Source organism: Zootermopsis nevadensis, unplaced genomic scaffold (genome assembly GCF_977971745.1).
Source record: "Zootermopsis nevadensis isolate Lab colony 2312 unplaced genomic scaffold, Znev_1.0 Znev_ptg000025l, whole genome shotgun sequence".
Lineage (NCBI taxonomy): Eukaryota > Metazoa > Arthropoda > Insecta > Blattodea > Termopsidae > Zootermopsis > Zootermopsis nevadensis.
Window position 1 is genome coordinate 4,888,330 of NW_028259157.1, and position 25,029 is coordinate 4,913,358.

The window sequence follows — 25,029 nt, forward strand, 5'->3', positions numbered from 1 at the left end:
CTAAGTTCGCATATTGAAGATCTACTGCCGTACACACTTTCAGGACTCTGTACCAAGTGATGGTTTGCCTCCAATGGAAGTGCGTTCAAGTCAGATGGTGTGGCAATCGATCTGGGAAGGGGACACACATAACGAGAGTACGGCGATCTCATAAGCATACGCCTTTCCTGGTGGGAGAGTGAACAAGGCAAAATTCAACAGTAACCAAATGACACTTTTCGCAAGCACGATGCCTAAAATCGTTAAATACACAAGAAATCCAATGTTCAGGAGGACCAATTTACAAATTTTAATAGAAACATCTACATGTTGCAGGATGTCCATATTTTTCGAATGAGAAGTCGCTTTGTGTTCTTTGCAAGATGTGCATGAAACAAACGCGTATGAGTCTGGTCATGCCTGTCTGTCCGCACGATTCAGCTCGAGAACCGCTGGACGGGTTTAGATGACATTTGCTATGGACGTTATGCCATTTGGGACTAGTCTAAAATGTATTTTTCAATTTCCTGCAATCGGTATTTCCAACATGGCGGATGAAGAAACTCGTGAAGTGGGATCGACACTAGCGCCACTTGCAACTGGACCCCACAACGATGTACGGCAAAACTTTCGAAAACAAACATCTTTGGAAACGTAAGACGGAAACAAATGTTTTGACTCAACCAGTATTCGATGCCATTAATCTATATGCTCGAGGCTCGCAGGCTAGCACAGACCTAATGCGCCTCGATTTCTTTCTTTCTTTCTTTCTTTCTTTCACGTTATCCTCTTTTACCAGTAGGTGTCGAGGTTTATTTATTCAGTTTCTTGATCTGTTTGGACAATGGTAGGACTCCTTGGATGAGTGATCAGCCCGACGCAAGACCTCTACTTATACAAACACAGAAGGACGCGGACAAACTTCCATGCCTTGAGTGGGACTCGAGCCCACGGTCCCAGCGACCAGGCGCACGAGGTCCAAGCCCCAGACAGCGTGGCCACTGCGCCTTGATTTACATTTTTTTTAATAAGACTTTAAGACCGCGTGATTTGTATAGTTGAAAACTTCGAATGTCTAAGTAAGATAACTGAGGCAATCTTTCATTAATAATTCATAATTTGCAACAAAGCACGTGTATTCCGGCACGGATTACACTTTTCCACTCTTTTATATGGTCTATAATCTGAACTCAGCGTATAAAATGCCTCTCAGCTCAATGCAAGCTTTGATCCACTCCTATGAATACTAAACCATTTCGCTGCAAGACATGTTGGTGTGTAGACGGTGCGTTAATCCTTTCAGAAAACTGAATAGCACCGGGATACTTCAACACAACGTCATCCGCCCATGTTTGTAGCTACACTTCGCTGCGTCTACGTATAGCGTTTTAGTGAAAGTCAGCTCCTCTTGATTTGCTTTGTTTCATCCACACTTTTGGATCTGAAAATATCGCAAGGTGGAAGTAGAAATTAAACATCTCCCTTTCACCTTTCAGTTATATTCCAAATGCCAGGCGCACATAGGTATTCATTACGGAAACGAAATTCTGACCGGATACGAGTTAAACCTCAGCCTAAAGCCACTCACAAAACGATTAGTCAATCACTTTTATTTCTGCACAGGACCAGGCTACTTCGTAGTAACTGCGACAAACTTAGAGGCTGGCAAGATAGTTAAGTACTCACTCCTGTAAAATCTCATCTACATCGTATTTAAAAAGTCAGTCCCTACCACAAAGAAAACTCGAAGCTTTTCCAGTACAAAGATCAAGTTGTTAATGCTGCTTAGGGAAATACTCCCTGCTATTTCAGAGAACCATATGAGACCTATAATGCACGAGAACGAAGTGCTAAGAATATCTGGAACTAAGAGACAAAGCGACAGCAAATGGAAGGAACGAAGAATTTCTTACTTTGTATTCTCACAGTACAAGATAGTACTATAGGTCGATTACAACAAGAACACCGAGATGGGCCGAAAATGTAGCATGCACGAAACAACCTATCCAAAACCCCCATCAAGCTGGAAATGAAAAGGAACCTGTTCTCAGTATTCGACCCATCAACAAGCATCCTTAATATCTCAATAAATTAAGTACAACACAAAGTCTTCTCCCAAACATACATAATTAACCATTAAAAATGTAACTAGAAAACTTCCGGAGAATATAAACACTAAAATTCAGAGTGAAGTTGGAACACTATTAAAATGGACCTCGGAGATCAGTCGGACACAACTAACTCAGGATAGCTCAATCTTATGGAAACGGCGATGTTCCTTCGGGGTTCCTATACTTAAACGGTAAAGCCGAATCTGTGCCCGTCACCGTGTTATGTAGGCGTATAGAGGGCGTGGAGACAAATATCCAAGCATTCTATATTTTGGCACTAACATATAGAGGCGAGTGATAAATTTTACGCTCGGAAATCTTTGCCACGGGCAGCGTTTTCAGCAGGAGAGGTGGACAGCAGAGGCGTAGGCCCCAATGCCGGTCTGGACGGGGTGAAAATAAAACCAAAATCCTCCATCACAGTCCGTAGCCCAACAGACACTCACTTACTGTCTTCAATATACAGACCAAGCGAAATATTCCAAACCACTGTATTTACACAAACAGCCTGATACAACATGGCGCAATGTATGTTGTCATTCTTTAAATATACCACAACAGATGGGATTGTTCAACAAGATACCGTAATAAAGTTGCATGCAGAAGAAGTACATTCTGTCAGAAAAATCATACAACATTCATCAAAATGTTACAGATAGGACTACAGGATTTGAGACTTTCGCGGCAAGTGCAATCAATAAAATCTTCTCGAGCAATCAGCCGCGTTAACTGGTTACCGTAGTAAACCGACGTTTCGGGAACAAACTCTGTCCCCTGGCAGGCGACTTTCGAGGATCCAGTCATATCAGAACCCTGAAGTTGGGGACAGTTTGTTCCCGAAACGTCGGTTTACTACGGTTACCAGTTAAAGCGGCTGATTGCACGAGAAGGTTTTATAGATAGGAATACGTTTAACAACGTATTAATATTATGCGCATAAATATAATTTGGCTTAGCAGTAATAAATATAACAAATAAAGCAACTGCATAACTAGGTCGGTTTGTTTTTCTACTTTATTCTTGCACAATATGTAGTGAAGTAATGCAAACTAGTCACCTACAGCAACAAAGAGAATGCCAACGCAGGGCTTGGTTTTCTGGCAACACGAGGTTCTTACTCGCAGAAGGCTCTCCCAATGTTTCGCAAGAACTATGAGTGGAGTGGCGCATACAAAGCTACACTAGTGTTCGCCAACACGTCACGACGAGATTCGTACGTTCATTCGCTTATTGTTCCAACTTCAAATGATATTGGTTTGTGCGCAAGTATGTATCTTGTCCCTTGGTTTCCGGGTGAAATTCCGCGTACAACTTCGGCTTCTGAACGGAACAGCGGCCTCCATAAATCACCACATCCAAAAAATTCGCCACCTACAGTCGGCCCCACAAAAAGCTTCCGAGAACTCCCACTCATTAAACAATCACCCTGAAGATAGAAGTTACAATATTTGCCGAAACGTAGGATAATATTCTTTCGACGCTGCTCACACCCGAAAGCCGACGTTGTAATATGCATTTGCTTTCTCTGAATGTCTTTGCCGATCGCATTGAATTACTACTTCGTTTTAGACTTCTAGCAATCGCCTGATTTTAAGAAGTCTTAAAGATCACTACGTTTCGGAAAACGGGACTTCCCCGTCTTCTGGTAAAAAAGGGGGAGACATCTACTCTGTTGCACCCGTCATCCAAAGCAATGTAGCTTCTACCTGTCCACCCTCTTACTCCATGATACAGTCAATGTAAAGTTTACTGTGTATCAGCAGAAACGCCAAACTTTAATTTACTATTAATTTCTACAAATCAAACGGTCACCCAAATACCTCTTTTTCGCGTTATCTTTATGGCACAGAATGTAACCAACGAGCAACCGTCAGATTTAATCTTAAAATACAATGCATACAACGTCTACCTAAAATAATGTACAACGAGTGGTGTAAGCTATAATAGAGACTTTCACACAATGACTTTCGCTTTGTATGAACAATTAATTATCTGTCTGTTCCAGCATCGACAACTCATGAAGCAGAGTCCTTGAGAATCGGGAAGGCGCACTCAGAGTCCATTTATAGAACCTGAAGGTATGGTATATCACACAGGGGCCCACCATTGGGTCGAGCCGGTCCAGGTAAAGTATGCTCCTTCTTTGACGATACTTTGGTGAAGAATATAAATTGTGAGGATTCTCATTATGTGCACTAAACCCTTGTCTAAGGCGTTCATTGAATCTGCGCTGGAAGAATTTAATAATGTGTGGAATTAATGGCTGACAAGGAAAAGTCAAAGTAAATAAACAAATTAATCATAATATAATGTAATGACACTTATTTATGAACAAACTGTGAAATATAGAAAAGTATGATCGGAAAATTATACATTATTATAAAATATCGACGAAATATTTGTTAGGTTGCGCTCATACCACTCCGTAACTATTTTGCAATATTTATTTTCTCATCTATTGCCAGAACCTTTACAATATTTTTCTGAGGAAAACCACGACGAATATCACAATAAGTAGTAGCACAAGTAAGACACAAATTTGTTACCTTTCAATTGAAAATTTATAAAAATCCTCCTTCTTTACGCACTCGATCTGAACGTGGCGAATTTTAGACTCCACCAGGATTGCATCATGTACATGTTATTAATAACAGAACGACCAACAGATGTGTTCATACCGCCACGCAAATTTTAAATCCCAGGTTTCAATGACTCAACAGTCATTACGAACGGAACAAAGGGTTTCGTGTAGTTGCCTTATTATAATTATTACTTCGCACTTTCGTAAGCATGTAGCCTACCTGTGTTAAGATCACTTGTTTCGTTTAGAGACAAAATACAGTATTTAAAGACAATACAGTGAATGAAACTGGTGTTGTTTCAGAATCACATCGCAATGCCATCATGTTCGTATCGGTGAAAACATGAAGTTGATACTAACCAAGATGAAACGCCCTCTGGCATGGTGTTGTCGGCACAGTTTCACGAAAAATTTCTTCCGAAACTGGTGTCCTTAACGTCACAAATCGGGTTCCAAACAAGGAATTCTATTATTCCAGAACCCCAAACTTAATCTATAATTTAAACAATTTAAGAAACATCGTTAAAAAGTACTTACTCTTTACAGCAAAGAGAAAGCCGCCATAATGTGTGAAACGATCAGCAGAAACGCACAAACTCAATTCGTGTTAAATTCGAATCCGTCGAAATACGTTCACGAAGAGAACTGGTCTATGTTGTCAAAATGCAGCAAACTTACCGATGGAAGACTTCAAATCCCTGTGCCTGCCAGACGCCTTGGTTAAAAGACCCCCGGTTTAGTAGCTAGCTCTAAATAGACGTTACAAAACAAAGAGGGCTTACAGCTATCGGCGGTTTAAAAATATCTCTTCCAGACACACAACAGAATTCTCAAGAAGTGATCTCAAAATGAAAACAGAAGTTATTTAGCGTAAATTCTTCGAACGGACGCGTGTTTCAGACCGAATGATATAAAACATGCTTCTCAAACACGGCTCTTTCCAAGGAAATTTTATGACGTGCCTTGTAGACAAAACCTTTCGCCTCATCAGAGAAGACGCATGTAGTATCATCGTAATGAATTCATAATGATACTACTAAAATTTTCATTCGCTTAACGCGCAAACGGAAAATAAAATTCATGAAAACTAACTCCATGGAGCAGAGCACATTTACACAGTCGTTTGTTTATCAATAATTTATCAGCTTTTTATAAAACCATAAGATTCATTACCGCGTTCACAAGAGCCTGCCACAGGACCCTCTGCAAGCCAGATTAATCCAGTCCAAACCCCATCTTTAAGATTTATTTTAATATTATCCTCCCGTCTAAGTATAGGGATTTCAAATAGTCTTTTCCTTGAGGTTTGCGACGACAATTTTGTAATATTAATTTCTCATACCTAAAACGAATGCTCAATATCCTGCCTATCTCATACTCCTTGATTTTAGAGGTCAAACAACATTTTTGAGCAGTACAAGTTACGATACTCTTAATTATGCTATTTTATCCATCCTCATCCTATTCCTTCGCTCTTACACCCAAGAATTCCGCTCAGGACATGTTCCCAACATCTTCAGTCTGCTCCATGAAGTTTCCATGAATTTCCCCTTTTAAGCGTTATGCGATAAACCATAAAAGATAATCATAAATCTTTCAGTTTTATCCGCGTCACAAACAGACCAACCTCCTTCTTAACACCTTACATATAATAGTTTGAAATAAAGCATTTTCTTTCTAACCATAATGAACAGAAGTTGCATCAGACAGCTGATTACTTATGCGCACTCTGCTAGATCTATGAATGAGTTTAACATTTTAATTGTGTAATAACTCCGGAAAAACCACGGTAAAAATAGTTCTAGAGTCCCAGCCTTCCATCTACGAGGTACGGAGAGAACGCAGTTCAATTCTACGTACGCCTTCAAAACAGAGAAACTGCATTGGTCTGGCAGAGTGACAGAAAAACCTCGGCTGGAGGGCGCTACGTCGTAGTCTGAATGGAAGCCAGTACGACGCCAGAGTGGGAAGGACAGACCCTGCCAGATCGAGTGAGTACGTGACCAAGCACTCGTCACACGGGCCAAACAGCAACAGCGACCTTATTTATTCCGTTCAATATGTCCAGTAATTCCTCTTGCCTTCACGCAACTTTGAACAGAGACCAGAAGTTTTAATATTATTCGATGGCACGACCTCCTCGATCAACTCAATGACTACCCAATATGTCGGCGTAGTCGTAGAATTGTATTCGGAAGATGACACCAGGTTCAAATCTTGATTGGAGGTACCAGCAATCATGATTGAGGTTAAATTAATATTTTCCTGTCCTCTCCAGGCAAATTCAAAGACTTGTTTTTAATGTAATGAGACCTCCTCCTTTTAAATTAATAATTTCAGCAGTTTAAACAGTGTCTCTAAAAAAATATCGATCAATCAAGGCTAAGATCAGTTACGACAGTCTTTTTACAGTCTCCATTTGCAATGTAAATTAAAACAGCCATTTAGGAATCTCGCGAATTATCTTATAATAAATATTCCATTATCCACAAAATCCACATGTACCACCACCAAGTTAACACGTGTTTCTTAAACTCCATGGAACAGTTTTCAAAGCTGATGCAACTACAACATAAGTTTGCACAGTTTCAGAAACATTACTCCAGATCTTTCCAGTTCCGTAACGGAGCTGCTCGGATAAGCAGACCTATAAAATCTGAAAATAAAATGAGAAAGTGATTTAGATTTATGTTACTTTAGAGGAATTAAGGTTGCATTTAACGACCAATTCCACTTAACCGCTGTGTATAATGACCGTTGTTGAAAGAAAAGTTCTTCATAAAAGTGCATGTTTAGAAAGAGGGTTGCAAAAGTTGGTACGGAATCATCGTCCTACGATACAATGTCTCGGAGGATTAAGGGCATGTCACGTAATGTAGAGGCCACTGTCGTACAGGGAGGTAGAAAACTGTCCATCTTTGTTACAGGTGGATGAATTGCCTGATGTAAGATTTGAGGTTTTCACAGCGGTGAGTATTTAGATTTCTGTCTTCTGGGTTGTTGCGCTGTATGGTCGATGTTAACCAACGTTTCAGAGGTCATACTGCCTCCGTCATCAGGGCGATTCATCAGGCAGTATGACCTCAGAAACGTTGGTAAATATCGACCAGACTACACAGCGCAACAAACCAGAAGACAGAGATCTTCGAATTAACTGACGTTTCCAATGCACGTTTTTACTGTTTGCACGAAACGCGGATGAATACAGATACAGTTCAAGAAAAAAACGCTATTTAGCCACCTACTTGAACGTACAACAGAGAGAGATGTTTTTAGTCTAACTGGTGCATATCTTAATGAAGGTAAAATGGATTAGATTCGTTGTGCAAATATTAGCAATGATGGAGTCACATCAATTGACAGGAAAAGAGATAATAGATTCTAAACCCTCTCCTTTCAAACCACTTATACATAACTAATCTAATTCGAAGCTACTAAACACCTACAGTTGAAGCAATGTCGTCAAATAACCTAAAAACTAACAACAAGGCACGTAAGTCCTCCAATCATACGATTTCCTCAGAAGATTGACAACTTCTAATTCGTGACGAAAACAAGCCTCAATCAGACTTCTTGATTTCCCTTGATACAATGCATTTCCTGCAGAACACATCATTTCAGTACACAGAGCCAATACGGGAATTTGAGAGCTCCAGGCTCTCAACATGTAACGAATTTGTAGCAACAAGCTAACAAGCTTGTCAGAACATGCACTTACTCGTACACTACCTGTGATTTATACCTTCATGACTCACATATCTGGAAGGGACTTGCCCAGATACATTATTCAATTATGTAAGTCACAAGAAATTGATCACAAATAATATGATCTCGTAATATGGGTCATACAGAACTATGAATTCATTATTTTCTTTGCAGTACTACTTTGAATAAACAATACTAGGTTTTACTGTATTCAGTTACACATAAGAACATAACATTAAATGCACAGCTATTTTCAAAAATTGAATCGAAATTTGGCCGGTTTACTGTAAAGCAGCCTCTCTGCTGAAAAACCACACAATCGATTCATGTGAGAAAGCGGAGATAAAGATCAGCGCATTCTTAATTTCGGCGCAAAAAGGAAATGAATTCTTGGCTTCAGTCTCCGGCCCCTTCAGCGCCAAGGTCATTGGCCAGGAGGGTTTAGGGGCTCCAGGAACATTCTGAACGCAGTGATGACCAAAATCCCAATAGATCCATCCCACGACTGGCCACATTAGCGACTGATCCAACCCGTGACATCATCAAATCTAGTTTCATTTATTTCTCCAATGCCCAAATTGCCGGCCACGATTACTGTATAGAAAATTTATAAAAACCTCGGATGGAAGAAAACATGATTCCTCTTACATCTATACTTTTGTGAAAAGCATTTTCTATCTTTGATAATGTCTACCCACGGTTGCTTACCGTAACTTTACATTTACAATTATGGCTGTCTTCTGGGTCCTAGTTGACTCCATCGCAAGGGCGATTATGACGTGATGATGGAGGCGGCAAGGACCTCTGAAACGTTGGTAAACTTCTATCAGACTACACAACCTCTTCAATAATACTTATTCAGAAAAAGCAAATTACCATAGCATATGCTCAAATGCAAATTCTGTTAAAAAAGTCTACACATTACTATAGAATTCCACATTATTTTAAATATCCTCCTGCAACGGCGTGTATCTGACAGTTTTTACCCGCACAATTTACATTTTACGGCACGGTTTTAAAGTCAATAGCATATGAGCACTTGCACTTAACATCAACATATAAATTAAAAAATAATCACGATTTTTTAATTCCTCGAAGTACATTAAATAAACTATAGTGCAGTAATTAGTAACGTTATTAAAATACAATTTCGTGAGTCTCATTACAAGCGGTCCCGGGTCTCGGATGCAGCCCGCGGGCCGTTACTTTCACCATGATGTCCTCTTGAAAGTGACCATTCGCGGACAAAGGCCTCTGAAGACGGCAATTGTCAGATATAGTTACCCAGAAATAACTAAAATATAATTACACCCATATAATATGTAGCCCCATGTCAAGCTCATCTGTGGTCACCATGGTATGGAGTGTCCTCAGGTTACGAATGAAGACTTCCAGAAACAAAGACCAGCGGTGAGGTCAGTCGACAAAGGGGTGGGGTAGCTTCTGGTTGGGTGTTGGTTTAAAATAAAGTAGCAAGCTATGAAAAACTGCACAATGCCTCGAATATGGAAGAAGGGTCTTGTTAACACAGTAATCAATCTTCGAATTTCATGAAAGGCGAAGAATATGTTGAGCAGCTCAGCGATTATCAGCTTCTCAAATACGACTCTGCTTCATGAGATAGTCATAAAACCACATGACTGACCGACCAATCTCTTAAAGACAAACTTTCTTCAAAGCTTATTGCAGAAGGGGGGGGTCGAATTACGTCATGCCATGTGCAGTTGACAGTCCCGCCCGTGACGCAATGTAGAGTCTCTCTCTCACTGCTGCTACCGGTAGGAACTCTCAACAACAGAATAACCGGAATGAATTTGTTCGTGTCAATATTTCAACCATTAGATTTTAAAACCTTACGACAATGAATGACAACTGAGAAAATTACATAACAAGAAACTCGTTCCCTAGTGCTCTTGTGGTAAAATAAAGTTCCACTCTTTATGCTTCACGTATCAACAGAGGTCAGCTTCACACGTATAGAATCGGCGGTATCCTTTGGATAGGATGGATGGCACATACAACTGGTTTGGACGCGGTGGCGAACAGGAAGGCTAGGGACCCACTGGCGCGACTAGCCGCGGCGCGCGGTTTATTAATTCGCGACTTTCACAAGGCGACTACGCGCGGCAAGCATTTATCAGTATCTAAATGGAGGTTGAAGAGATAGCAACCCTACTGTTCTACCATGTCCTTCGTCGGAAAAAAGCAAAATCGACGATACTGGATACATCCCATGTTCTTGGAACGTTCTACAAAAGGTGCATTCCATCTGCTGTAGGATGATTTACGCAAACACGACGAGAAGTTTTTCAACTACACAAGAATGAGTGTGAAATCGTTCGACCAACTAGTACTACTGATCAGGGAGGAAACAGAAGGAATGGATACAAATTTTCGCCAGAGCATACGCCCTGAAAAAAACAACAACTCATGGTCACTTTAAGGTATGCAAAATTTATTTCAGTTATTACACATCAATTGTTAATTATTTAGTTAAATAACTGAACCCTGTGACAGAGTTTCCGGCGATACAGCAGAATGTTCCAAGGAGTGGTCTGATGTTGACGGCCTGTCCGGATAGGAGGTAGAATAATAACCACGTTGTGGATGGTGCGATGAGGTGGGGGTAGCAGCATTGTCGAATGCAGTCCGTGAATTGGGATAATTCTCATTTTGGTTGATAACTCTGAATCAACTTAATCAGTTCAATTTTCGCCGTACTTTTGGAGTAGTCTGGTATTTTTTTGAAGTCATCCAGAAGTGACAACAAAAATAATTTATCAGAGTCATGGTGTTCACTTTCTTGTCTAGCTTGAAGACTTGATTTTAAAACATTAACCATTTCCAAACCAACGTAATCTTCAGTGCGTGTTTTCTTTGGAGGGGGGCGGTAGGTTTGGGACGATGGACGTTTCTGCTCGGTAGGACGCTTAATATTGGAAGCCGTTGGACTACTTTCTGCTACCACCTTCAGAAAGCGAAGCTGGTCAAAATATATGTACGAATTCTTTTTGGGGGCTGCGGCACCACTTCGTATGTTCTTTAACCGTCTTAATTCTCGGAAATAACTGTCTCTGAGGTTCTTCCATTTTTTTTGTAGCTGTACACCTGAAAATAACAAAAAAGTATATTTTCAAGTATCTAGCCACGGGATGCAGTTTTGCTGAGTTTTCCCATAATTTCCGACTTGGAAAGACTACTGTCAGAACAATAATACGACAGGTTTGTTCTGCCATATGGACCAAGGTGAAATAAGTATGTTTACGGGAACCTACAGAGGAGGAATGGAAAGATATTGCGGAAACGTGCCAAAAGCAAGCACAGTTTCCGAACTGCATAGGTGCTGTTGACGGGAAACATATCAGAAAGAATCGGCCACCTCACAGCGGATCATTGTATTATAACTACAAGAGATATTCTTCTATTGTGTTACTTGCAATCTGTGATGCAGATTACAAGTTCACCAGCACTGATGTTGGAGCATACGGAAAGTGTAGCGATTCTTCAATTTTCAAAGATTCCGCTATTTATCACAAACTTATAAACAAGGAACTGCAAATCCCAGATAAGTGTCCAATATCTACAACTAATACTACACCTATGCCATATGTATTGGTTGGTGACGAGGTATTCCCTCTCTCGGAAAACCTGATACGTCCTTATCTCGGCAACAATTTAAGACTCGAGAAGAAAATCTTCAACTATAGGCTAAGCCGAGTTCGAAGGTACATCGAGTGTACTTTCGGCATTTTCCATCGCCCATTGGACGTAGATATAGGATATCGTGAAGGCATGTTGTGTTTTACATAACTTTGTTCGCACCAGAGAAGGCATCAGATATGAAGACACTTTGCATTATTTTCCAACATCACATGAGACGTCACGAGATCACACAAGAAATACAAGACGTCCAGTATCTTGTCGAGATATGTTTTTGCAATATTTCGTTGGTGAAGGCCAGGTCCCATGGCAAAACAAATGCATTTAACTAATTTACATGTAGAAATCCACGTACATACGAGGTGCGATCGGAAAGTTTCAAGACTGTGTCAATAGAGGGCGAACCGGATGTAGTACGAGCTTCTGCCTTTAGGGGGTGCGGCCTACATTCATAGTGAATCAGTGTGCCAGCCGGCATCATCGAATTAGCATTTGTTTCTTAGTTACGGGCGTTTTGGTAGTGCATTACACCGACCCTCATGCGATTTCGGAATGGCGTGTGCATCAAATTTTGCCAAAGACTCGCCAAAACGGCTACGGAAACCTATGCAATGCTAAAGCAAGCATTTGGGGAGTCCGCAATGGGTCGTGCACAAACTTTTGTGTGGCATTCACGTTTTAAAAATGGCCGAACCTCTGTCAATGATGACGAGCGTTCTGGACGACCATCTTCGAGCACAACGCCCGAAAATGTTACGAAGATTCGGCAGGCCATTCACGAAGATCGACGTCGTACCATCAACGACTTGTGCGACATTGTTGGGATAGGCTATAGGACCTGTCAGCTGATTCTAAAGGGCGGAAGCGGCCGTCAAAGTGGCACAACCACAACTGGCTGCTGCATCATGACAACGCGCCAGCGCACACCGCCCTCAAAGTTCGGCAGTTTTTGGCCTCAAACACCATGGCCGTCATCCCGCACCCTCCTTATTCGCCGTGTGACTTCTTCCTCTTCCCAAAGATGAAAACTCAGCTAAAGGGAAGGAGATTTGAGACGATAGAAGAGATTCAGGCAGAATCGCAGATGGTGCTTGACAGGCTGACAAAGAAAGATTTCCAGGGATGCTTCCAGGCTTGGCAGCGGCGCTGGGATCGTTGTGTTCACTCCCAGGGGAACTACTTCGAGGGTGATGGATGAATTTAATACCTGAGATAAGTGTACGGGGTTTTATACGTGCAGTCTGGAAACCCTTCGATCGCACCTCGTATACACCTGAAAATACCTACATAAATAGTTTGTAACTACTTACCAAGTTGTTTCTTTTCTTTCACATCCTGTTCGTCCCCTCCGAATTTCTCCACTATTTCTTCCCACAAAGTTTTTCTTATATTTTTATCACTATGTTCCTTCATACCGCTGTTCCACAGTGCTGGTCGTTGTTCAATTTCCATAATGAACAACTCTGTGTCAAAAGATTTCTCGGACATCGCCATATCGAATACATGCAACTCACATACAGCTCCGGCTCCCGCGTGCGACCTGCAGCGTCACTGAGTCCGCTGCGGTTGAAGTTCGTTACTTTTAAGCTGTGTATCGACTGCGCGCGGCTGTTCATGCGCGGCAAACTCGTTCGTTTGTTTATGTTTAAAACCGTGTTCGTGGTTACTAGAATCGGGCGCGGCAGCCGTGAGCTGAGAGAGCACAGCACACTGAAATCGCTTTGCCGCGGGACAAAGAACCGCTCCGATTTGGCTCGACATGCGCCAAGTTCGAGCGCGGCAACATGGTATCGACTTTGAGAGGCAAAGCAACGAACACTGCCTCGCGCGGCAGCCGATACACGGCTTAAGAAAATCACAGGCGCTGGAACAGAGGACAGGCACACTGTATTCAGAGTAAGGTATTACATAAAACGCACGGAACTGTGAAATTCAGGACTCTTTTTTCATTCTCTGCAATAATCTGTGTTCGCCCCAAGAAACGTGTACAAGACGGAAAGACAGTCTTCGACCTGCGAGCGTAGCGGAAATGGACTGACAATTATTTGCAGAGTGTATTAATCAGAAAGCATTGTGAGTGGCCTGATCAATGGCTCCATAATTCATACTCACACCCTCCCACCCAAAGCCTGCTAAAAACGTATTTTACCTGTGCTACTGCATGGACGAAATCGATTTGCCAGCTGTTTCTTCGTGAGGCTCCTTCCAAGTTGCAACTTAACTGTTCGTTCTTCTCAGAACTGCCTGTTACGGATTTTAAGTGCCTTTTGAAACGTACCTTTAATTGGCTTTACACTGTACCAGGTTTAAGAAAGCTAATAAATACCTTCAGTCTTCAATTATTGAATAATGGAGGTACAATGCATGGTTAATTAAAATTTAAAAAAAGCTATAATACAATTTCATATAGGTACAAAACTGCCCACAAAACTGAAGAGAAAATCGAAAATAGTACTTAAATATGCATACATTCCATTAAAGCGTAACAATGCAGAGTGTACAAATTTAAATAATAATGTTTCCTTGCTTCATTTAAAAATCTGTTCTCCTCCCCCAATATTGTCAGGGTGATTAAGTCGAGAAGAATGAGATGGGCTGGGAATGTAGCGCGCATGGATGGGACAAAAGGTGTGCACCGGGTATTGGTTGGGAAGCCTGAGGGGAAGAGACCTCTGGGGAGACCTAGACGTAGATGGGAGGATAAACTCAGGCGGGATCTTTGGGAGATAGAAGTTGAAGTTGACTGGATTTTGTTGGCCCAGGACAGGGTCCGGTGGAGGGCTTTGGTTAATTTGGTGATGAACCTTCGGGTTCGGTAAGCCATCTAGTTAGTTAGTTAGTTATGTATCTTTGCTTCAACCCAGAAGCCGCTAAGCGTTAATATGTATAGGAGTATGGATGACAGAAGTGTACTTTGTTCCAGCGCACTGTTCCATAAAGCGGCATGTCAAAATTAAAATGAATGTTGTGAAAAAAGAAAAATTAGCACAAATCTTACATCGAGGTTATACATATACAATGCCTGTTCTTTGTTGTATAGAAGTGCGTGTACATAGCAGGCCACGGCCGAATTGAGTGATACCTCCACTTGCCTTTATAGAGATAAATATAATATATCTAGGTACGATAAATGGTTTTTGCTTGGCATACAACTTCGTTATATTGACCGATAACCCAGTCCTGTAAACAAGTTTCGCCCTGAAATGCTACTCAAATGTCACTGATAGTGATAAGTGTAGTACGCGTTTTAAAGTAGTCCTGTCATATGTGAAAAGCCCAGATGAGATACGATTCGCTGAGGAAAGTTTTAGGACCCGGAATGTGATGTACTTGTTCATGGCACATTTCGATTACGATTACAATACGATTATCAGATCAAGGACAATACAATTGGTGGGACATTTAGTACGCATGAATTAACACAAAACCACTTGAAACGAAAATCTAAAATCAAGAGTCCAAAGTGTCATTAGCTTTGCGATTCTCAATTGCATTGTTACAACAGTTGGTCGGCTCACTACACTTTATACTTATTAGACTCCACAGACACAACTGACGAAGGACAGTCTGGAGTAGTTCCGCAATGTTCCTGAATTAACAACAAAAGCTTTATTTACAAACTTTATTTAAGAATCCTCAGGGTTAACAAAATTTCATAAACTTTCCATTCTGTTCGCCCTGGGCCATGTTGTTAACTTATGTGTCTCAACCTTATTAACACTTCACCTGGCGGAACACTAAATACATACTGGAGGATTTGAAGTTCACAATATCAGGGCGCCCTGAAGATGGAGGCAGCATGGAACTCTGAAACGTCGATAAACTTCTACACGGCTCTACAGCCAAGGAGACAGCTATCTTCTAAAAACGGAAAGTTCAAAATCGTAAGGCACATCAAATAATGTACAACATAACAAGGATAACCAACATTAATGTCGTAGATGTCGGTCTCCTGTGTAGGTAGATATAGTCGGCGGAGTAGTTTTTGGCCGGTGGAATTTTCAAGGGGAAGGCTAGGAGCGAGTCACTGACTGCACCGAGGAGCTTGTGTGACTGAACGCCCAAACAAAAGAAATACGCTGACCGCGCCACCTCAGGTACACAGGCTAGGCCCGTCCGCCAGCTTCTCCACGGGCCAAAAACTACCGCGCCGATTATACCAACAGTTGGGGAAAAAAGTAGTCTCCACATTCAGCCTTTAAGACCGCAAGACGTTAACACAGAACATCGGCATATCCACCGCCGCGAGAACCTGAGGAATCACATATGTTATTCTTTCGCTTTGCAGTAGTTTCATTTTAAATGACATCTTTTTCTATTACGCTCCACGGTTCATAGGATTATTTAACAGATGAACTCCTAGAAACGCAGTCCTTCAAGAACTGATACTCGCTCAGATAATTAAGAAATCCACCGTCTTTTATGGAACAGCAGGCTTTGACGCCGTGTTCAGTTATAATAATATCGGTGAACGACGTTACAGTGGACCTAACCTCAAAGAAGGCAGTTCCGTTATGTATCCATCCCAGAATTCACGGCTCGTAAGAGATCGTTCATTTCATTCGCTCTTGCAATCTTCTGAAGTGATGCAGCGTCATTACAACAGATAACTCTATACTATCGCACAAAGAATAGTTAGTTCATACAATTCTATGGTCTAGTAACAAAGTTCTGTTTATCTCATGGGAGATTATGCTCAGATCTACCCCGAATGGCGTTATGGCTATTGTGAATAATTGTGGAGCTAAAAGGAGATACAACGTTTGTAGTTTCACGAGATTTGTCAAAGTATTCAAATTAATTAAAAAATGTATCGAATGTCCAATGAATCATACCGCGGAAGTGTGAATATACTGGGGCAGTTTGCAGCAAACAGAGACACGAACTACAGAAACGCAATACAATGTAATAGTCTGCACCTGTTTGACACAAGGGTTTCTTCGTCATCGGCCGCGATGCCCCTGCAGAGACGCAACTGGTACGCTACAGAGATATGGCACGCCCTGCTGTGTCACATGTTGCAAAAATATGCACCAGCTTGTCTGCTGCCTGTCTTTGGTCTAGACCAGTGTTCTGCAAACTATTTCCATCTGACGAAAATCCTAACTTGTCAAAAACATGACGGGCAAACCACAAAATTTCGCCTTACGAAAAAAGAGTACGAAAATATACATGACCATAAATACGTATCTACAGAGTGTCCCAAAAAATATTTATAATGTGTATTCATCTTTTAGGGACACCTGTACATATATAAAATCCTTGCCCCAATGCAGGAACATGGAAACAAATCATAACACGTTTTATAAAGCTATAAATTATTAATCTGTGTGTGTACTACAAATTCCAGTTACGTGAGATAAGATATTTCCTTTTTAGAACTATAACGTGGGAATTTACAATTTCTTACGAAAATTCGCATCACACCTCTAACCTTGCGGCGACACACAGATTGCACAACACTGGTCTTAGACAACCAATCTAAGGACACAGTTCTCAAACGAGTCTTGTCCTGTCCGGTGTAGATCCTTGCCGAGAAAGGTGGGCTAAAAGGCAAACCAGCTTAAAACGCGTTCTAATGCAAACGAAAATATGAAGGAAGGAGATTTGCTGACGAACAGATGCGATATCTCACCTTAAGACAAGTCAGAGCAGAGGAATTCTTTTAATCTGAGGCCAAGAGAAAAGGATAATATCATGAATAATTAACTCGGGACCATCATTCTAAATTTAGTGTGACAGGCCGTGTGAAGATGTTGAGGTACGCGATGAACCGACTCTGGAGCGGACCGTATTCGACTTTATCATACCCAAATCGTAAATAAGTTGATAGTAAGTGAAAGCAGTGAAGAGTCTACAAGAATTTAGGCTCCCAGACACTTGAAAATTACTGAGGGTTGACGGACCAATTAATGTTTCTGCATAAGAACTGTAATACCCTGTTGTGATAATAAAGACGTCAGTGGGGTACATAATTTATTCCACAGGTATCTTAACACTTCTGTACTAACTACGTGTTTTTTTATTAATTATGTTTCACGATTCGTTTGTAGTTATTACGCGGATCAATTGTGATCCACGAATTACACTCATAAAAACTCTGTATTTAGGCTCCCAAAACTTCCATCCCAGTAAAATCCGAACTCTGTATCTTATTTATTCTTAGCGTAATATTTTCGGAGAAATTGTGCATGTGAATGCAAACCTGAAAAAAAGATACGTATCTATCATCGTCACCGCAGGCAGGATTCTGGCTGCCTGTGCGCTAGAAGGCGGTTACGAATTCGCCTTCAAATGTCAGGCACAGTATAAAAACGTTGTGACCAAATTTAATTTGAGATTTTGTGACGAAAAGACTGGGTCTACAACAGTTGGAGTTGTGCTGTGTTTCACAAATCAAACTAGCACGTAATGTCACCAGGCAACATCACTGCAGAAATAACACACGTAGCTGTTTATCGCTGGTCAATAAAGTTGTAAATAACGCCAGATGCTTGAGGCTGGAAAGATTGTTAAAGTTCCACTTTGTTTAACCCTTCGTGAACGACGGATGTAATGGATATTTCATAATACTCTTTGAACATTAATCTCTAAAATCAGTATAAACATGTATCTCACTTAAAATTATCACAATGATAATGATTTCAGTATCCGACTGCAAATCAACAGACTAAGTTCAATTTTCGTATGTGACTGAGAAACTAAAATATTTTTACTGAATCGTAACGGTCCTTTGATCAATATTAAGGATCAAGTCACACACTCCCAGTAACTCTAAATTCATAAGTGGCATCACGGATTATAATATGATAACGGAATATGTTATGAAAAAATAACACGCTAGATGCACATCAACAGACTGGAGTAAAACGAAAATGACACAACTCTGCAAACAAGACAGAACAATTGGCGGCTGTGCCGCTATCAGCAGGACACGCAGCAACAGACGCAGTGATCGTAAGGTCGTGGCATGTTGCCCGCACAGCCGAAAGACAGGCTGTCCAACAAACAAATTCCGTGGATATAAAACAAAATGATTTAACACGCCTACGGAACTGAGATAACATACACTTTATACCGCTCTCTTAACCCTTTGACCAGCCTGCTTTAACAACCAACAAGTCTACATTTTAATCTGTTTCATATGATTAGCGCCGTCAACTGGGATTATTTCCTCAAACATCGCTAACAAGTTGAGGGTTTTAATGGCGAACTGTCGTGTTTTCTTTGCGGTAAGGACCGGATTCTTTAAAAAATATTTAGACTAGTTCTGGTTCAAAGGGCTGATCTATCGTTACATGAATTTAAATAGTAATCTACATTATGCTTCTGCCGCGCGAGATGTGCCAAAAACCCGTCAATGGACCTGATTTCACAGCTCTAAGAAAACAATATGAACTGCGTAATCTCAATCGCATTTTAACGTCGATTTCGAATCTGATTTGACCTTTCATTGCCCTTTGAATAAAGAACTAAGAAGAAACTAGGGTCTGACACATCCAGAAGACTGGCAACACTGCACTAAAGAAGGTTAACAGAGGGTGGCACTGGAGGGGAACTTATCATGGCGGGTTGGCCTAGCTTTCACCAAGCACACAGAGAATGACTTCGCTGCTCGCGTCAGCCGTGGCAAACTTGGCGTGAACATCAACGTAGGGCTGAATCATGATGAATATGAAATATCAGCCATTCCCAGTCGATATTAATTTAGCAGACTGTCAATTCCGGCCGTCACTTTCAACTGCGGCCTCATCCGGGTACTTGATTGCCAATCACGTGAAGGTGGAGACGCTGTTTCTCCCAGGAAAAGTTGGAATCTCCATTAGCCAGGACAAAAATGTGCGTTTTACCGACGTCACTCGTTTGAGGGTATATGGAATACGAAGATATTACTGACACAGCAACCTACAAAACACTGCCACTGCAAAACAATGTTTGAAACATGGGCACACTCTGCTTCCTTATCGATACCAACTCCTATAATCTCCTTGCCTTTCACATCTAACTGACGATGAACGCACAGATTAGTCCCGACTGCTACACAAGTCCACATGTGTTACAACCGAGAGTTCCAACGTCTAAGTCTTAATCACCGAGAGGGCTTAAAATCTCACATGTAGGTACCTCATTTTTGAAATTTATAATATGACAACTGTAAGCTGTTCCTTAAAACATAGGTAACTCCCACATTACGTGACAATGGAAATGTTCCACGCACATGCATGACCTGGCGTCTAGCATAACTCCTACAAAAAATACGATGTGAGGAACCAGTCACGTCATTATGAAGGCCAAGCGATAAACTGGGTACCATTTCCAAGCTAGAACAGAAATCATTTTCTTTTATGCACGCATTGTGTTTGAATGTGCATAAAAATGATAATAGTAAGGACAATAGCAGCATAAATAACGATAAGTGTTTTTTATTTTGTGGTGGCAGGCATAAGGCCGGATTGTTATACCACCGAAAGTCACGGTCCAGTGGTTAGCACTCCCATTTCGTATTCGGGAGGTCCCGGTTACAAATCTAAACATAGTGGTCAGATAACATGACTCAAACCCGAAACAACTGTAAATGGAATGAGAATACTTCCAAAATTAACATTAATTTCGGGAACTGGCGACTATACCAAAGGCGTGGTTCCTAACACTACAAACCCGAGGTTCTCAACCATTTGGAGATCTGGGGCACATTCACCCTTTCTTATTGACTCGCGGGCCGCATGAATATAAACGAGAGCAATTCATTTTAAAAATGCGATTAAATTAGGACCACTACTTCAAACAGGTTCTCATATTACTCAATAATTTCCTTTGATAAGATCTGTCGCCACATACATGACAATTTGTTGTTGTTGTTGAATTATTCTTCAATGGGTTTAAATTTATTTTGCTGTGATTTACAAGCATCCTTCCAAGTTTTAATCAGTAGTCCTTGATTTAACATTCTCAACAGTTACTCACAGCAATAATTACAGCCAAATACTGACGCCATTAACCCTCTGAAACCTGAAGCTATCAAATAATACTTAGGATTTAGTCCCTATCCAAAAACAAAACACAATCAACACCTCTCAATTGGTTGACACTGGATAGAATCGCAGAGTTTCGTACGAAACCCACAAACACACTGTGAAAATACAAATTACTAAATAGTTACCACTGGTTTTCAACGGGGTGATGTGTTTTCTGATATCACGTCAGCATTTTTCATCACACAAATGAAAACAGTAATCAAAAAGCACCATAAGCAGTCCGTGGTTTTCCAACCTCTGCTACTGAGCACTTCTCGTGGCAGAGTGTCCCAGGGGAACAACATACAAAGCTGATTGTTTTAAGGCTGTCCTTCGGGAACCATGCGGCAGAAACACACGGGTAATAGCTTATTAATACATAACAACTATTCACTCCTCACAACACAAATTCTAAAGATTCATTTTAATTGTATCTCTGAATCTCTTTACCGCTCTAGTAATGGTCACAATCGCTCAGTTCCAAAGTCATCATAATTAATCATTCATAAGCCCCTACCTTTCGACGCTATATAAGCCAGGCAACTGACGAAGTGCCAGTATATAAACTTTGAAAGAACAAGAATTTCAGCAAAAAACAGGGGATACGAAAGAACCTTCGTATTTGCTAAGATGTCAATCGCCACAAAGTGCAGGTCAGGGCAGGTAGCCATGGGCTTACAACTTCTGGTTTTTGGAAGCAGATGTTCGTGATGTAGAGACAAAGCAAGGAAACATCGTGACTCTAAACGTTTGTTATCCAACAAAACGAAAGAGGCCAGATCAGCCAAAATAACCAACTCCTTGGAGCAAAGTACTTCTTGAGAAAATAACAGAAAGGTCTGCCAGTAGAAATTCCCTAACGTTTCTTGAACCTGAAGGTTCATTGCCGTGATCACAAGAGTCCGCAACTAGTTCTACCCTGTGCCAGATAAATCCAATCCACATCTTGCACCCCTATTTCCCTAATAATAATTTTCATGAAGATTTCTGTCTTCTGGGTTGTTGCGCTGTGTAGTCTGGTCCATGTTAACCAACGTTTCAGAGGTCATACTGCCTCCGTCATCAGGGCGATGAGTATGAAGATTTCTGTCTTCTGGGTTGTTGCGCTGTGTAGTCTGGTCGATGTTAACCAACGTTTCAGAGGTCATACTACCTCCATCATCAGGGCGATTCTTAGTATGAAGAGTTCTGTCTTCTGGGTTCTTGCGCTGTGTAGTCTGGTCGATGTTTACCGACGTTTCAGAGGTCATACTGCCTCCGTCATCAGGGCGATGAGTATGAAGATTTGTTTTCTGGGTTGTTGCGCTGTGTAGTCTGGTCGATGTTTACCAACGTTTCAGAGGTCATACTACCTCCATCATCAGGGCGATGAGTATGAAGATTTCTGTCTTCTGGGTTGTTGCGTCGTGTAGTCTGGACGATGTTTACCGACGTTTCAGAGGTCATACTGCCTCCGTCATCAGAGCGATGAGTATGAAGATTTGTTTTCTGGGTTGTTGCGCTGTGTAGTCTGGTCGATGTTTACCAACGTTTCAGAGGTCATACTGCCTCCATCATCAGGGCGATGAGTATGAAGATTTCTGTCTTCTGGGTTGTTGCGCTGTGTAGTCTGGTAGATGATTACCAACGTTTCAGAGGTCATACTGCCTCCGTCATCAGGGCGATGAGTATGAAGATTTCTGTTTTCTGGGTTGTTGCGCTGTGTAGTCTGGTCGATGTTTACCAACGTTTCAGAGGTGCTTCCTGCATCCATCATCAGGGCGATTCATCTGACCCAGACTAACAGTGCCATTTTCTGACCCACGTTCGTAAGTAATCATAAGAAACGCCTAGAAAAGATCGGTGATAAGATACACATGAGATTCTATTATCTAATACATTTTATATATTGTGTGAATTTAACTAACAACCAAAATGATTTGTTTTTTGTTTAGTAAAATATCTGCACTGTGCATTATCCCTGCAAACTTACTCATTATTTACGTATTATGTGTTTGGGTAGCTGATCGATCCCATCTGTTAACTAGGTTCAATCTGCAGCAAATTAACACCAAAAGCACTGAGAGATGCAAATTCGCAAATAACGCGTTTGGAAGAAAACTGTGTGAATAAATATTTGTCCCGTTAAAAAAAAGATTTGATAATGACATGAAAACTATTATAACTACAGCGTACTTAATTTTTAAGTCTTATTAATAAAACGCTGGTTTTGTAAACACTCCTTTGCTGCATACTGCCCCATTGCTTGTTGACGGACACACCAGTGAATGACACAAAGAATGCCTCACCTGTCTGAGTAGGCAGTGAAAGTAAGGTAGAGCAGGGCATCTGAAAACAGCGGCAGGAGCACCCTGAAAGACCCAGACCCGCGGCATTGTTTCACAGAGGAACAACAATGCCAATATTTACAGGAGACTGGAATTGCGTTGTCAGGCATCCTGACGTGTTACGGCCACTCTGCAGCCATAATCAGGCACGCACTTTCATTATTACATCAAGTTCCTCACCCTGACAGAGCAACTCAGAAACGTCGCTAAACATCAACCAGACTTCAAACGCAACAATCCAGACGACAGTAATTTTCTTCGCCGTACACATCGGCATATACTGTACAGGATAACAGAGGCCCGCATCTCATTACGATGTATTCTACAACTTCCATTCGAAGTATTTTTCGACAGGAAGTGCAATGTGACAATAAGCAACATTTTCTACCCAACGATAGAAAACCAGTCTACTCAGAATAACAGGTTCTACACCTAAAGTCGAGCACTCGACATTCGGGCGCTGCTATCTGCAAAATTCTCTCTTATTTTACGTAGAGGAAAGGAGTGTCCAAATTCAGAACAATTATTTTCGAAATAAATCCTTCGCTGTTTTGCACAGTTCACTGCTCGTGGTGTTCATTGGGTGTAAAAGGAATCGCACTGCATAGTCAGAAATTGTTTACTTCTGTTTTATTAAATATTTTCCATGTCAAACGGGATCTACACGATATTTTATGTATACATTACAGTAGTTTTTGAGAAATCATGCTAGTTCCGAGGTCCCATCTGGGTAGTACACACCAAATTTAAATTCTGCCACAAAGTTAACTATCGATCCCGTCTCCTTACAGTATCAAATATAATCTAAATCAGTTTAGAAGTTTCAGAGACGAAACAGATCGACAAGATCTCCATGAGGAGTTGTTTCCAAGGGACAAAACACAATCTGACGATGTTCCTCTGAGTTGGTAGATTCCAACGTTTCGGAGCCCTGAAGATGCAGCCACGACAACTTTAAAAAATTTAACAAAACATGATCGCTCAATTACACGTTTGTTTCATGCTTTGAGAATACAAAAGGAAGCCTGCGTTTCGAATGTGTCCGTTAATTAGTTTCTGTCGTGTTTGACTCCTAACCAGGAGATCATAACGGCACTCCATGATCTCCTTTCAACCGGAACTATGGTGTCGTTCCCTGACTGATCGCTTCCTACATCCAGAACAGCATTTTGAGAGGACAGTGCAATTAGATGGTAAGACGAAAGATACAAGCCTTCGCTCTGGACAGGATTTCAAGCCCCCTGGCCAATGTAAAAATACATAAAGCAGTGAAACATGCTTTTGTATGAACTGAGAAGCCCCCCCCCCCCCCCCCAAGAGAGGAGAAGCACAGCTTTCGTAGCAGTAGACTACAATAAAAATTCTCCGAGGATATACCTCTAAACTGACACACCTGTTACAAGAAAATAGAAAAACGCCTTCCTTTTGACATACCAACTAGCTAGCTCAATGCAGCAGTTTCTCACCTAATCAAGAAATTCTCCGCCTTTCAAAAAATCAGTGTGCATTACCATGTTCAAGAAAGTCGGTCACTGGACCCTGTCCTGGCCCAAATTGACAAACCCCATTTCTTTGAAACTGAATTTAATAGTATCCTTCCACATGTGTCAAGGTCTCCCAAGTGGCCTCTTTACTTCTAACAAAAGTAAATA

At 41.2% G+C, this 25,029-nt stretch overlaps 2 protein-coding genes across 4 annotated transcripts in view; both read right to left on the minus strand.

Moving 5' to 3' along the window:
• Ipk1 (Inositol phosphate kinase 1) overlaps positions 1 to 25,029 on the minus strand; it is a 213,593-nt gene that overhangs the window by 88,262 nt on the left and 100,302 nt on the right. The window lies entirely within an intron of this gene.
• LOC147872630 (uncharacterized) lies at positions 10,811 to 15,671 on the minus strand. Its single transcript, XM_087355814.1, has 2 exons — positions 13,347 to 15,671; positions 10,811 to 11,484 (listed from the first exon to the last, which is right to left on the minus strand). The coding sequence occupies exons 1-2, from the start codon at positions 13,528 to 13,530 to the stop codon at positions 11,045 to 11,047; spliced, it is 624 nt and encodes a 207-aa protein (XP_087211940.1). The 5' UTR covers positions 13,531 to 15,671; the 3' UTR covers positions 10,811 to 11,044.